The sequence below is a fragment of the Danio rerio genome, chromosome 3 (assembly GCF_052040795.2).
Source record: "Danio rerio strain M-AB ecotype USA chromosome 3, GRCz13ab, whole genome shotgun sequence".
NCBI lineage: Eukaryota > Metazoa > Chordata > Actinopteri > Cypriniformes > Danionidae > Danio > Danio rerio.
The window spans coordinates 54870001-54883991 of NC_141023.1; the positions used below are offsets into that span (position 1 = coordinate 54870001).

The window sequence follows — 13991 nt, forward strand, 5'->3', positions numbered from 1 at the left end:
TTCAAATGTTTGTAGAGTAACCACACTACTGTCACACATTTGAAGTCACCATTAGCCCTCCTGTTACTCATATGTATATTATTTATTTTAATACAATAGTTTTAATAACTAATTTCTAATAGCTATTTTATTTTGTCCATGCCATGATGACAGTACATAATATTTACTAGTTGTGTTGCAAGATATTAGTATTCGTCTAAAACTGCAAATTGAAGGCTTAACTTAACAATTAGGTTAACTAGAATAAGTTAGAAACTAGTTCGATTAAAGCAAGTTAATGGTAACATAATGATTTCTTATTTTTTTAATTAAATTAAATAAACTAAAATAAATTAGATATTATCCAGAAAAAAACATATTATAGGAAATATGATATATTCCGTATGTATTTTTGCCAATTTTCGTGTTGTTTTTATGTAGGAAAAATAACCTAATCTAACCTGACCTAATCTTAGTCCTGACCAAAACTAACAAAGCCATAATTGATTTTTAGCAGTGATATTAGCGGTGCATAATAACAACTGTCCTATTGCCAGTGGACTAGGGTTGAAATTACAGTCTGATTGTTTAGTTTCTTCTTTCATTTCAATTCACCAGAGTTTTGCCATATCAGTGTAAAATTATTTAATTAGGAACCATATTCACCACGCATTTCCTCAAGAAAGATAATCAAGAAAGATTTCTTTGAGCTTTGTTCACCCCGGATTCTCAGGTAACGGGGTCATTCTGTGTGTTCTTACTTGACTTCTACTACTTTAAGCCTGGCCATCCACAGATCATCATAATAGGATTAGCCCCTTTGTGATCAGCTCATACGGACCTGACATTCAGTAGAAGTCTTAGAAATCCTGTCATTCTTTAAAGTCCATGTGAAATTTAAATTTGCAATGTTTATTTTCCTACCACATATTGTTATTTTTTAGGTAAAAAAAAAAAAAAAAAAAAGTTTAATTTGGTAATTCAATCAAATTCTGAATGTATTTGGAGTGGCGGTCTTTCTTTGTTGACATCATTTTGACATAATATTCTTAACTACGCCCCTCTTATTGTTAGTTTCCACTACAAAGGGGAGTGATATGCATAAAAGCTCCTCCCCCTATTCAATATTCAGCTCCGTTTGAAAGTATATTAACATACCAACATTAAGAATCTCAGAAATTTTCAGCTTATGCAGATTTCAAATACAAAAATCTCAACCTAATTTGCATGAATACTGCAGACACGTCCAAAAATGTTTATTTTGTGTTAGATTTGTAATTATGAGCTTGTTGTTCATCTGTCCTCATAGGGAACCAGTGACTTTTGTGTTTCTCCTGACAAGTACATTGTCAATCAAACCAAAGGCACCTTGAGTTCAGGTAAGTAATATTTTACTGCTCCATATGCCTGTCTTTTGGATGCACCTGCATATTCTACCATGTATATGTTATTTTATGTACTGTATTGGGCAATGTATAGTAATTATGTTGTTGAGTATTTGCTTTGCGGAGTCATGTTTGTGACTTTATTTCGAGAAATCGCTCAGCCATACTTTACACAATAGTTATATGGAAAAATGTGGGGCCGCATTTCTAAAAACATTTTGAACTAAAAAGTACAATTTAGAAAATGTAACATTCGAAAACACATTTGAGATTTCACTTAAATTTAGTTTGAATAGATTTTTTTTTTTGTTAAAATGTGCAGTTATTGTAAGCTGCTTGAGTTTTCCAGAACACACTCTGTGGCCCTTATCATATAACCGGCACGATAAGGTGCAAGATGTGTTTGGCACGTTGTTTTGCAAATTTTCGTGTTTTGCACCACGTTGTTTAAATAGCAAATCCATTTCCACCACTTTGTGGACTTATGGGTGTGCTTGTCTAAAAATGAGGTGTGTTAAGACGCATTGTTGGCACGTTGCTATTTTAAACTGAAATAGTGTGATAGTTATGTGCCTATGCAGGTCCAAAACGTGAACACATTGTCTAAAACACACACAAAGTACAGCAATACACATATATCTTTACATATGAAAAAATTAAAGGATTAAAATGTTTAAACATATGTGTTATATAAAAAAATATAAATACCACTGCCTTCATGCCTTCTTTGTCTTTTTTTCAATTCATTCATGGCAATTTGCATTTATATAATGTTATTAGTATTAGCAGTATTTGTTATATGCATATTTATATTTGTTTTAGTAAAAACAAGTTTAGATTTGTCCACCTGTTGGGTTTTGGAGGCCTATACGTTACAAAATGAGGCACAAAAATAAGTTAGATCGTTAAAACAGAGCACATGTCTTGTTTCTATGATACACACTCAGAAATAAAGGTACAGGACCTTTTGAAAAGATACATCTTTGTACAAAAAAAAGTCCACAGTGGTACCTCAAAGGTGTATATTAGTACCCAAACGTACCTTAAAAGTACCTTTGAGGTACCATTATGGACCCTGCAGGTACAAATATTTACCTTTTGAAAAGATACTGCCCCAGTGGCAGCTCCTGTACCTCTATTTCTGACTGTGTAGGGGCTTCACTGAAAGAAAAAGGTGCTAAAATAATTAAAAATACAGTATTACCATGGATCATGAAACTAGTCATAAGTCTGTTTTCCTAATTAAGACTTGAAACAAACCCATTGATGCATACTTTGATAGGATAGGACAATAGTTGGCCGAGATATATCTATTTGAAAACGTTTTTAACTATGCTAACTTAAACAAATAAATAAATAAATAAAAATAAATAAATAAATAAATAAATAAATAAATACAAACTTACACATGTAAATAAATAGACTCGATGGGCTAAAAATCAGCAAATTTCTGTGTGGGTTTACATATTACTGATCAAAAATTAAGTTTTGGCATATTTACAATAGCAAATTTACAAAATGTCGTCATGAAACTTTTTGCCATAAAAGAAAACTCCACACAATGTATTATAGGCTACTGCTAATATATATATATATATATATATATATATATATATATATATATATATATATATATATATATATATATATATATATAAGGTAATGTGTTCCAAGGTCCATTATTTGTGAAAAATAATGCATTTTTGGAACAATCAGCACTGAAAGCCTATGCTTGTACACCCCAAAACAAAACAAAAAGGCCATAATAAGACCCTTATGATAAATTTACAGATGTCTTACTTAAGAAGGCTTCTGTATACAGTATCTGTCAAAAACAAAACAATAAGACCAGAATAGGATCCATATTAAATTTGCTGATGCTTATTTAAGAAAGCTTCTGTAAATCTGGCCTCAAAATGTTTTGTCTGTTTCCTCTACAGATATAGTGCACTATTACCTGTACTGCAGCCAGAGTCTTCCTAATCCATTCCAGCAGGTAAAACTTTCACTGTTCAATTCCTCCCTGAACCCCTGACACAAGCAATTAACTGCACTCACGGATCCATTTGACTCCTAATTGAGGCGAATACCCATGTTAAAGCCATTATAATTCTTCTGTGAAAACGAAAAAAAATCTGCATGGCTAATTAAATTAGGAATCGGCGATATGAAAATAAACTTTGATCAAAGGGGGTCTCTTTTGTCTGTAGTTTGGGTATAATTAGATTTGTCTGGCTGTCTCGCGTTGCCTGCGGGAGTCCTGTGAAAGCTTTTCCACTGATTTAGACATTATTCCACGCTGGTTAAGCTGCAGTTTTTTGGATGATCTATTAAAGTTAATGTTCTGCGGTGAAAGTGATGAAGCAGATGTATGAAACAGATGTCGCCATTAAGCAAGTTTAAAGCCTTAATAGCTGTTAAGCCAGATGTAAATACGTATCCTTATCAGGGATTAAGGGCAATCTATGGCATGTCAGTGTGGAAATTCTTTACACCATGTGGGTTTTCAGCGCTATTGTTTCTCCTGCAGTCCCTCACCATCTTCCAGAGGTCTCTGACCACCATGCAGATCCAGGTGCAAGGTTTGCTGCAGTTTGCTGTGGTTGTATTTCCAACCGCAGAGGTAAGAGTGCTGTTAAAGGGGCGATCCCCATAGAGTTCTGCTTCTGTGCATTCCAACATTAATTTTTCAATATTAATCATTTCAGAAAGACCTTTTAGGAATTCAGCGACTCTTAAACTCATCAGAGTTCAATTTACACCAACTCACCGCCTTGCTGGACTGCAGAAGTCTGCACAAAGTGAGTCAACCTTTTGCTTTAACAGTTATTCTACAGTCCTATTTAGGCAAGGGACGATAACTGGTTTTAAGATTTACCACGGTTTGGAAAGTCAGGGTTTTAATACTGCCAAAATGTTCTGTTATACCGTTCCTAAGGTATATGTAAGGTTTTTTTTTATGTATTTTTCTATGTTGTAAAAAAAAAGAATAATAATAAAAACATATCTGTGTTTTTGAAACTAATGAAGAGAGAAGTCAATGGTTTATTTGAACTATTTAATTTCCAAAATATTGTACATGTTTCGTAAAAATAAAATAAATTGTTTTCGAAGGGGAAATTTTTACCTCACCCAGACATTCAAAAAGAACTTATTTTAGAGCGGTTATCACAATACCATTATACCTTATACCATTATCATACAGACAGAAACTTATGTCTATGCCTAGTCTTATTTGATTATTTTAATGCATTAATAATATATAAATATTTTATAGTAATTAAGAATGTCTAATGTTAATTAAAATATACCTACTCTACAAATATTCAAAGTAATGAAGTATTAGCTATTATAGTTACATTAATAACATGGGCCATATAAAAAAAACAAAAAAAAAAAAACAACAACTGGGTATTCCTAGACATAGCTGGATAATAAGAGTTTGGTACATGAAATTGACATGAGGGCTCTATTTTAACAATCTAATCACAGAGTCTAAAGTGCATGACGCAAAAGCATTAAGGGCGTATCCGAATCCACTTTTGCTATTTTAAGGATGGAAAAATATGGTTAGCGCCACGACATATAGTCTAACAGTGTTGTGCATATTCTCTTAATGAGTTGGGTGTGTTTTGATCGTAATGTGCTAATCAAAGTCTCATCTCCCAATCCCTTTAAGAGTCAGTTGCGTCACGCCATGGCTCATTAAATGGCAGACTTTGTAAGTGGAAAAAAGGAAAGGTTCACCGGCGAGATCTGCTGTGCAAGCATAAAGAATGAGCCCCCTCCAATCTGCCTCTTTTTCTTTACTTTACTTTACTTTTACTCTTTACTTTAAGGAAACAGTGTTGTATGGACTCTTCTGAAGACATCAATCAGCCTATATATTTAATTTGATTTGTTAAGTGCAAAGATTTGTTTCAAAACTATTTTTAAATTCAGTTCTAATTTCCAGCAAACGGATAAATGAACAATAATAGCGAAGTGTGGTCAAAAAAAAGTTATATCCAAACACACGTCCTATTTTTTTATTCCCCATGTGCTCCAAAACTCAACAGGTAAAGAAATCTAAACTTGTTTTTATTAAAACAAGTATAAATATGCTTAAAATAAATAATAATGCTAATAATAAAAGCATTATACAGAATCAAGTTATCATGAATAAACTGAAAAAAGCCCCCTGATGTGAAGAAGGCATGGAGGCAATGGTTTTTATATTTATGTAAAAAATAATATTTTCTGTAACATTTTTATCCTTTAATTTTTTTTTTTTTCATTTGTGAAAACGTGCATATTGCTGTACATCCTGTGTGTATTAAGCCATGTGTAAGCGTTTAAGGGGCACAACTAATGTGCTCTGTGCTGGACTTTAGACCTGCTTTCAGCTGGTCAAATTGTGCAGTCTCATTTAGTTCTTCAAGTTAGTAACGTGCCAACAATGCACCTAAACACACATCCTTTCTAGACCAGAACACCTATGAGTCGACAATGCAGCACAAATGCAGTTACTATTTAAACAACGTTGCGCAAAATGGGAAAAGAAGGGTTGCGTTGGTCTGAAAATAGCAACAAATTGCACCAATTGTGTGGGTGTATGATAAGGTTGATTAAACAACATTGCTTCCTTATTCTTAGATGAAACTCTTGTAAAATAGGCCAATCAGAACTGGCAATTGAACTGACGATTTTCACAGGATCACTAATAAGCATGCTCCAGGTGGCATTTGACTGGCCGCAATGTTTTCTAGTGAGGTTAGGGTTAGGTTATACTTTTCTTTTTTTAAACTTTTATTAAAATTACTATGTATGTGGGGCTCTTTTTTTTTTAAATAACGCAGTTTTTAATCCACTTGTTAAGTGTGATAACATGCAAAGAGGCTTCAGGGTCCAAGTGCCATATCAAACTGTATAGGGAGACTCATCAAATGGGAATAATAAACATTTACATAGCTTTGTAATACATCCCATATTCCCGTATCTCCCAAATATATGTTTAATGCATGTATATGCATTGTGTCATGTCATTCAGCTCTTACTAAAATTGATCTTGAGTGGAAGGACAACAATAAACTTTATAAAACCCATCTGTTTATGCAGAGATTGATATTAATTCCTGACTCTGTTTACAGATATACTGTATACAACCCACAAAAAAAAAAAAATCTATAAATGCATCTGTTTTAGCCCCTTTTGTCAAGTAGAATTTTAATTTAGTCTAGCGTGTGTCTAAAATCTGCAAAAAGTTGTCAGCAATTTTGTTCAATATTCAGATTTCTGTTCTGAAAATGTTTGCATATTAAGCTAAGTTTAGAATCCACATACATTACATTACAGTTCTAGTAATTTTGTAACAAACACATACTCAAAACAATGCTTCTCTTTGTTGTAAAAAAATAAATGAGTGAAAAAAGAAAAGAGAACCCAGTCCAGGAGACTCGAAACAAGCAGAATTCCTTTATTGAGACGTGTTGGTTAATCTGCAGTCATACAGCGTCTTTAAGATGTCCGTGTCTGCAAGAGCCTACTAGAGGTCCGCAGTCTGCAAGTTCTTTTACAAGTCTCTCACAAGTCTCACACAAGTCTAAATATAGTCTGAATTGAGACAAAGATTTCATGGCTATATTGTGTTCTTAGGAGGAGGGGATATAGCTAAACAAAGTATGCAAATTAAGGGTTGTGGTCGGCAGGGTAAACTGCTTCTCAGGTCTAATCTCATCATGTTCTGGAGACAGAAACCGCCTGACCATTTGATCGAAAAGAGAAAACAATAGACACCCCATGCTGTGAAACTGACAATTTGCATTACTTTGGCTTAGCCTGTGATCAGACAGACAAAAGGTTAATGTCCCTCCTAGCTGGGATGTTAATGAAATTATATAATTAAAAACCAGAGAATATAACTTTTCAGTTATACGTAGATTATTGTTCATTTGGAATTAGTTGATAGAAATTTATATTTCCACATCTTTAATAGTGTGTTTATATTTGAAGTCTGTTTTTTTGGTTTATAAATTTGGCATTGGTTTACCGATTGTGTTCCCACTGTCATTTTTAAGACCAAAAAAATTTAAATAAACACATTTATAGTATATATTTGCCAATCAAGCTTACTGAACACTACATATATGCTGAACATCATTTATAAAATGTTCTTTCATCTCACATACACAGACACATATTGCTTCTGTGCAGATGTTCAGATATACATGTGACAGCCATTTTGAACTGTAATGGTTAACCTTATTTTATATTTTTAGTTTGTTTAGTCGTCTTTGGTCATTGCATTCATTTTTCAGTCAATCTACGCCAATGTCTGTTTGAAACTGGAATGTGACTAATTTTTCCCATGGTTTCGATCTGCCTTTTTTTAAGTTCGTGCAACTGAATTGACTTTGTGAAGTGTGAACACACCCTTAATCGTTGTCACCCTATATATTCCCCTGTGGTGTCTTATGGCTGTTGATGTCATCTTGCAGGACTATCTGGAGGCCCTGCTGGGCGTCTGCTATGACGGTGTGGAGGGTCTCCTGTATCTGTGCCTGTTCTCTCTGCTGGCAGCCTGTGCCTTCTGTGCCCTGTTGTGTGCTGTTCCACGCGCATGGATGCTCATCGCCATCAGGTACCAACCCAACCAATAAAAGAAGTATATCAATTCCCAAATTCACTTATATGTTAACAGCAGAAACAAATGTTATTATCTTAGCTTTGGAATATGTAATGTCTGAGGAACAAGGACTGTTATTTTAATTACATATTCGAATTCCTGCATTTAAGCAATGTTTTCACATATAAATGATAATCTGGATCTAGTTAAGATATGTCACAAACTTTTGAAATTGGAGAACTTTTAATTTGATGTCTGGTTTTAAAGGGAATGAAGAATCAGACTGCATAAGATGCGCTATTAACAAATCTCAGAATTTGCCCAGTACCTTCTTTAGACTTAAAATCAGATCTACATACAAAATAAGATCTACATACAGGGAAATAACTCTATGAAATAAGCCCTAAAGGCCCCAGCATACTTTAAACCAATTAAAAAAGAATAATTATTGAAATGAAAATCATTTTGAAACAAAATTCAGACAAAACGAAGTTTGTTTCAGCAGTTCAAAAGTTTGGTCCTAACCACCTTCAAACTACCATTGGTCCATGATGATTACCCAATCTCTGGGTGTGCTGGAACTATGCCTTCTTTGACATGCTTTGTATCAATGCATTTAAGAGTCAGACAGGAGAAAGTCATCAGACTCAACAAGACCAACAACATGATTAAGCCGGAGGGTTGAGTCGCAGAGCTTTATCCACACATGTACTATCACTTCTTGAAGGATTTTAAAGTGTCATGAAATCCATTTTTTGAAATGTTGACAGATATACGTGTGTGTGAGTGGCACATTGCTAAAACACTATTGGGTCATTTTTATTTCACTCTATAGTTAAAACATAGATATATGAATATAAATATAGTTGAATATTTTTGCATTGTTTAGAGCAAATTTATTTTTAAATTCGATTTTCCAGTACACAGTGATTTTATCAAAATTTCAGCATTTCTGTGCATCAAGCCATAAATGAGACGTACATTACTACCGATTACAGTGTTTTTGTTCAGAGACATGGGTCGTCAGTGCTTCGTTTTTTAAGACTTGAGATATCACAAATATTTTGATGTCTTTGACACAATTCAAACATGAGCCAAAAACACGGAGACAATCGACTCCACAACCCAGCAGGTGGGAATGCGGTAAAAACCAGCTCCCCTCCTTTCCTCCATTTACATTTAAAACATTTCTTGAAACCCACATTGGTTACTCAGCCCCATTGTCACTCAACTCACACAGAATGGTGATTTCAAAGTCTGAATGTTCTAAATCAACCCAAGTGACTTCATCTATTATGTTTGATATCATTTGAAATGTCTCAGTGCAACTGGTACAATGGTCTCGTTCCCTCAGAAACAGACATAACCAAACCAATAAATATATAACTTCAGGTATCTTTTGAACCACTGCCATAGGTGTGTCTTTTCTATATGCATAAACTCTTCCTCTAAATGCAAATGCCTTTTGTTATTCACACAAACCCCTTTTCCTTGAGGGGATTCTTGGATTTACTACTTAAAGATGCAGTAGGTGATTGTCTTCAGAAGCATTTTTTTGTTGTGCTGGTTGAAAGTCTCTTCACAGTCTAATAGTAATGATTAAAATAAATGATCTGATTGTATTTATATGTATTTTTATATATTGGGTAAGGCATCAAACAAAAAAAATCTCATAATTCCGATAAGTTGCGCAATTTGTCTGTCAGCAAATGCAGATTTGAAGATCTGCGCAACCGTTTGTATGCAGCTCCGCCGACCGCCGCGCGTTCACGAGAGATGTTGTTGTTACAAATGGGTTATATTTTTAAAGAAGTGTTGTTTAGCCACTAAAATCTTCCGATGAAAGATTGATAAAACTATTTTCAGTTTCATAAGGGACCTTTTACGGCATCAATAATGTAGATTTTAAGGCGCTATTCCGCCTAGTCTCTCCCTATATTGTTTACCATGCAACTCTGCTCTGAAATAGCATGTCAGTTTGGCTTGTTCGCCGCTTTTAACACGTGAGAGAGTTTTTTTTTTTTTTTTTTTCCTTTTTGCAATGCTCGTATTTCAGGAGGCGTGGCTCTAGACAGCAGGGGAGGGACTGTGATTCAGAGATTTATGCTAAGCTGTTAGCATTGTGGAAGATCACCTACAGCACCTTTAGGGGAAAGTTTTTAAATGTTCGGGGCAATTCTGTTATCCAGATCAGCCCATAGCATGGAACTCCATCTTCCACGCTATATATATTATGAAGTCAGGTATGCATCTTTTAATCTTGGATTTATCTTTGAGAATTTGATGTCTTGTATTGATCGTTTTACGAATTTACTGAATGAATTGGCACAATACACATTTATTTGGATAATAAATTGTTATGTTTTAAAATATTGAAACAGAATTTGTGTTATTATCTCTAGTAGATTACATTAAGTCCATAGCACCACAAGCCCCTGTACAGGTTAGTAACGGACTAAAACACGGTAGACAAGCAGCGTGGCACGCTATACGATGTTCTTAGTGCTCCGACTAACACATTGGCATGGATTCTTGTATACTTAGACTGTGAAAGGTTATCTAAGGGGATAGACCTTCATCTTTTAAACTTATAATACTATTTGGATAGTATAGTGATTAATCAAAGTTATTAAAAGTTTAAGTATGACTGGTCTAATTCTATAGTTATGATCATTATATGACTCGGGGTGCTTTCACACCTACACTTTTGTTTCGGAACCTGTCTCATTTGCCCAGTTAGCGCGGTTCGTTTGGCATATGTGAACAGGGCAATTGCGCTCTGTTCCGCGCCAAAGTAATCGCTCTGAGACCGCATGAGTTAGGTGGTCTCGGCTCGATTGAAATGAACTCTGGAGCGGTTCGAAAGGTGATAAAGGTGAGAAAGCGATCCGATCCGAGCGCGGTTATATCACAGTGTTTTATGGATATGTAGTAGGCATACGGCTATATAAAGAGAGAATTATGAGTATGGCGGGAAGTTTCGCGAGTCTCCAGGTGCCCGCAAACGAGTGATGATGTCCCGGTAATCTCGTCTCCCTCCCGGTCCTCAAATAGGCATCGTCGCGCACCCTTCTCACCCCTCCCCACCCCATCTCTCCTCAGACACGTCGCGAGCGCACACCATGTCAATCATCACCAAACCACCTCTCCTGACAGCTGAGCAGGACGCTGCAAAATAAACCCTGACACTCTGACCAATGTGAGGAGAGTTTACTCGCACATGACTTGTTTAAGCTCTTTTGGTCCGATTAGAAACTTTGCAGTGTGAAAGCGAACCGCTCCAAGAGCAAAGAGCAACAATGTAACATTTGTAATCTCTGTTTCGGAACAACTGAATCGATTCACAGGTGTGAAAGCATCCTAAATAGCTCTGTTTGATTTATGCTTAGTTCAGACTGCGTGATTTTAGCCCCGATTTTGGCTCGCCGACAGGTTTTGAGAAATCGCCGACAAATGCCTGAAATCACAGGCGAATCGCTGCTCGTGCACGTGAGTGACAATCACACAGTATGAACGATCAAAGACGCGATCTGAGAGAATCGCAGATGAGTCGCCGATGCCTGTGAGATATTTGGCGTGCTAAATATCTGGAGCTGTCGGCGATTCAAATCACGCCGTGTGAATTGAGTTTTGACTGAAAATAACATCAGCGATCGCCTGCAGCCAATGAGGGAGCAGCTTTCACTTGCGTGTGCGTGTGTGTATACCTGCTGCAGGCCAGTGGGAGGCTGGGGGAGAAGTTAAAAGCGCTCCTTTTCGGTTTATTTTGGACCCAAGAAATGGAGGGAAAACTAGTGGAGGTTTGACAGGACTCAGGAGCAACCGTGTCTGTTTGACGTTTCATACAGAAAGAAATTAATTTATTATCAACGTTGAGGAGAAATGGCTAATTCCCTTTAAACCCAGGTGAGCAAACATGTACATGCTCTACCCCATTAAAGGCTTCTTTCTCATTATGTAGTTAATAACAAAAGATATACTACTTGTTTTTGGCTGTGAGACGTAGTTTGGACGAAGTTGTCGGCGATTCTCCCTATAGTAAAGTCATGCAATATGAATGTTTATGTCGCCGAACCATCTTGCAGTGTAAACAAAGCAGCGACGAAACGCTAGCCCAGATAGTCATGCAGTGTGAAAACATCTGTGACACGACTAGTTTGAAAATCATGCAGTCTGAACTCGGCATTAGTAGATAGCAGCTCAATGGGGACCGCATAAAACAAATATATATATATATATCCTAATCTGAGTAAAAAGGTTCTGCCTCTTTAGGATGGTGGATAATCGCCACTGTTTAGTGACAAAGACTGACATGCTTGTGCTTAAAACATTGTAAACTCGGCCGGTACAAGACTCAAGATGTTATAGGAATCTGAACGAACAAGAAAATTATACAATAATGAATCGAAGAGAATATTCAATCATATTCTAAAGTAATATTAAAAGAAACTAAATAATCTTATCAATGTTTTATAATTGGAGTCAGATAAAACAAGGATAAATATTAATATAAATAAATAATAATAATATATAATAATTAGAATAATATAAATTTTCTAAACCACCTCAAACTAAAAACAGAGTCAGATATGAGATAAATTTAAAGTAAATTAACATTGTGCACTGGAAAGACCGAACATGCAGTAAACCTTGTCCACCAGTAAACACTGTCATTGGAATAACTGGCTGGACCCTACAGTTTCTCTGTAGAGTGCCAACTCAATTATTATTTTATTTTATTTAATTTTATTCATTTATTTATTTATATTGATTTACTGTGATGTGAGTGGATCACCTGATAACATGTAAGGAAACATTGTTTACCCACAAGCTTTTTGAATCTGGGAATGGTGGGATATGGATTTTCCCATTGTCTTCTTCTTTTTTTTTTTTTTTTTTAAAGACGTGGTTACATTTTGTGTTGATGTTTGTTATATATGTTTTATATATATATATATATATATATATATATATATATATATATATATATATATATATATATATATATATATATATATATATATATATATATATATATATATATATATATATATATATGTGTGTGTGTGTGTGTTTATATGTATATACAACAAAATATATGTTTGTTGTATATAATGTTACTACAATACTGTGTTTCATAATAAATATAATGTAACACAATCAACATTTTAAAAGGCAAACACTACATCTGTATCCAAATAGTCTTTGTATCATTTTGTTTAACTCATTTTTACAGTGACATTTGGAAATAATGCCATTGCAAAACATCAATATACGCTTTGTCTTCACTTTCTCCTGCATGCATGCTTTTGTTTGTTTACAAATGTTCAAATTGATAAGGCAGTGTACCCGCACTATAATCAACCAAACTGCATTATTCTTCTCAGAATCACTCTTAATTGCCTTGATGTGTGTGGGTTTGTGTTGCTGGTGTGCAAATTAACTGTTTCATGTAATGAAACTCCCCTTTTTATACATAGCCTTCCATCTTTCCACGTGTGACACTCCCACCTAAACAAAGCTGGAAACTCCCCTTTTGCTAGCTATTTTTTGAATCAGAGAAGTGAAAACTACCTGCTGAGACACAACTGGACAACAAGCACAACCACATAATGCCACGTCTGATAAAGTTCTAAACGTTGTTCCATTTAGTGTCTGTCTGCTGCAGATAGAAATCAATATGGCGTAGTGTGGTGGCGCTCTCTTTGAAGAAGGCTGTCACCTTATCTAAAACTGTTCTTCTTTCTCAGGCAACATTGTTTAATGTGTTTAGCAATAGACTCAAGCAGCCTGACACATTTACAGCTACACCTACTGCAGCACGATGGTGTCGGAAGGTTCAAAAAACTTCACTCAGCCTTTTCGAACTTCTTTTTGGCTTCAAACAAAAAGCCAAAATGAGCATCTTCACTTTCTTCTACATGCATGCTCATAGTTGTGTAGAAAAGATTTAACTGATAAGGCAGTGTACCTGCACTATAATCAACCAAATTCAGCCATTTTGGTTTGGAGAAGTTCTCCAA

General features: G+C 35.2%; 1 protein-coding gene across 1 annotated transcript in view; it reads left to right on the forward strand.

Moving 5' to 3' along the window:
* The window catches only part of ttyh2l (tweety homolog 2, like), a 102990-nt gene that overhangs the window by 82980 nt on the left and 6019 nt on the right, over positions 1-13991 (forward strand). Inside the window, 5 exon segments of the mRNA NM_213256.1 lie at positions 1289-1358; positions 3305-3360; positions 3895-3987; positions 4073-4165; positions 7841-7983. Coding sequence (NP_998421.1) covers positions 1289-1358; positions 3305-3360; positions 3895-3987; positions 4073-4165; positions 7841-7983 — 455 coding nt within the window.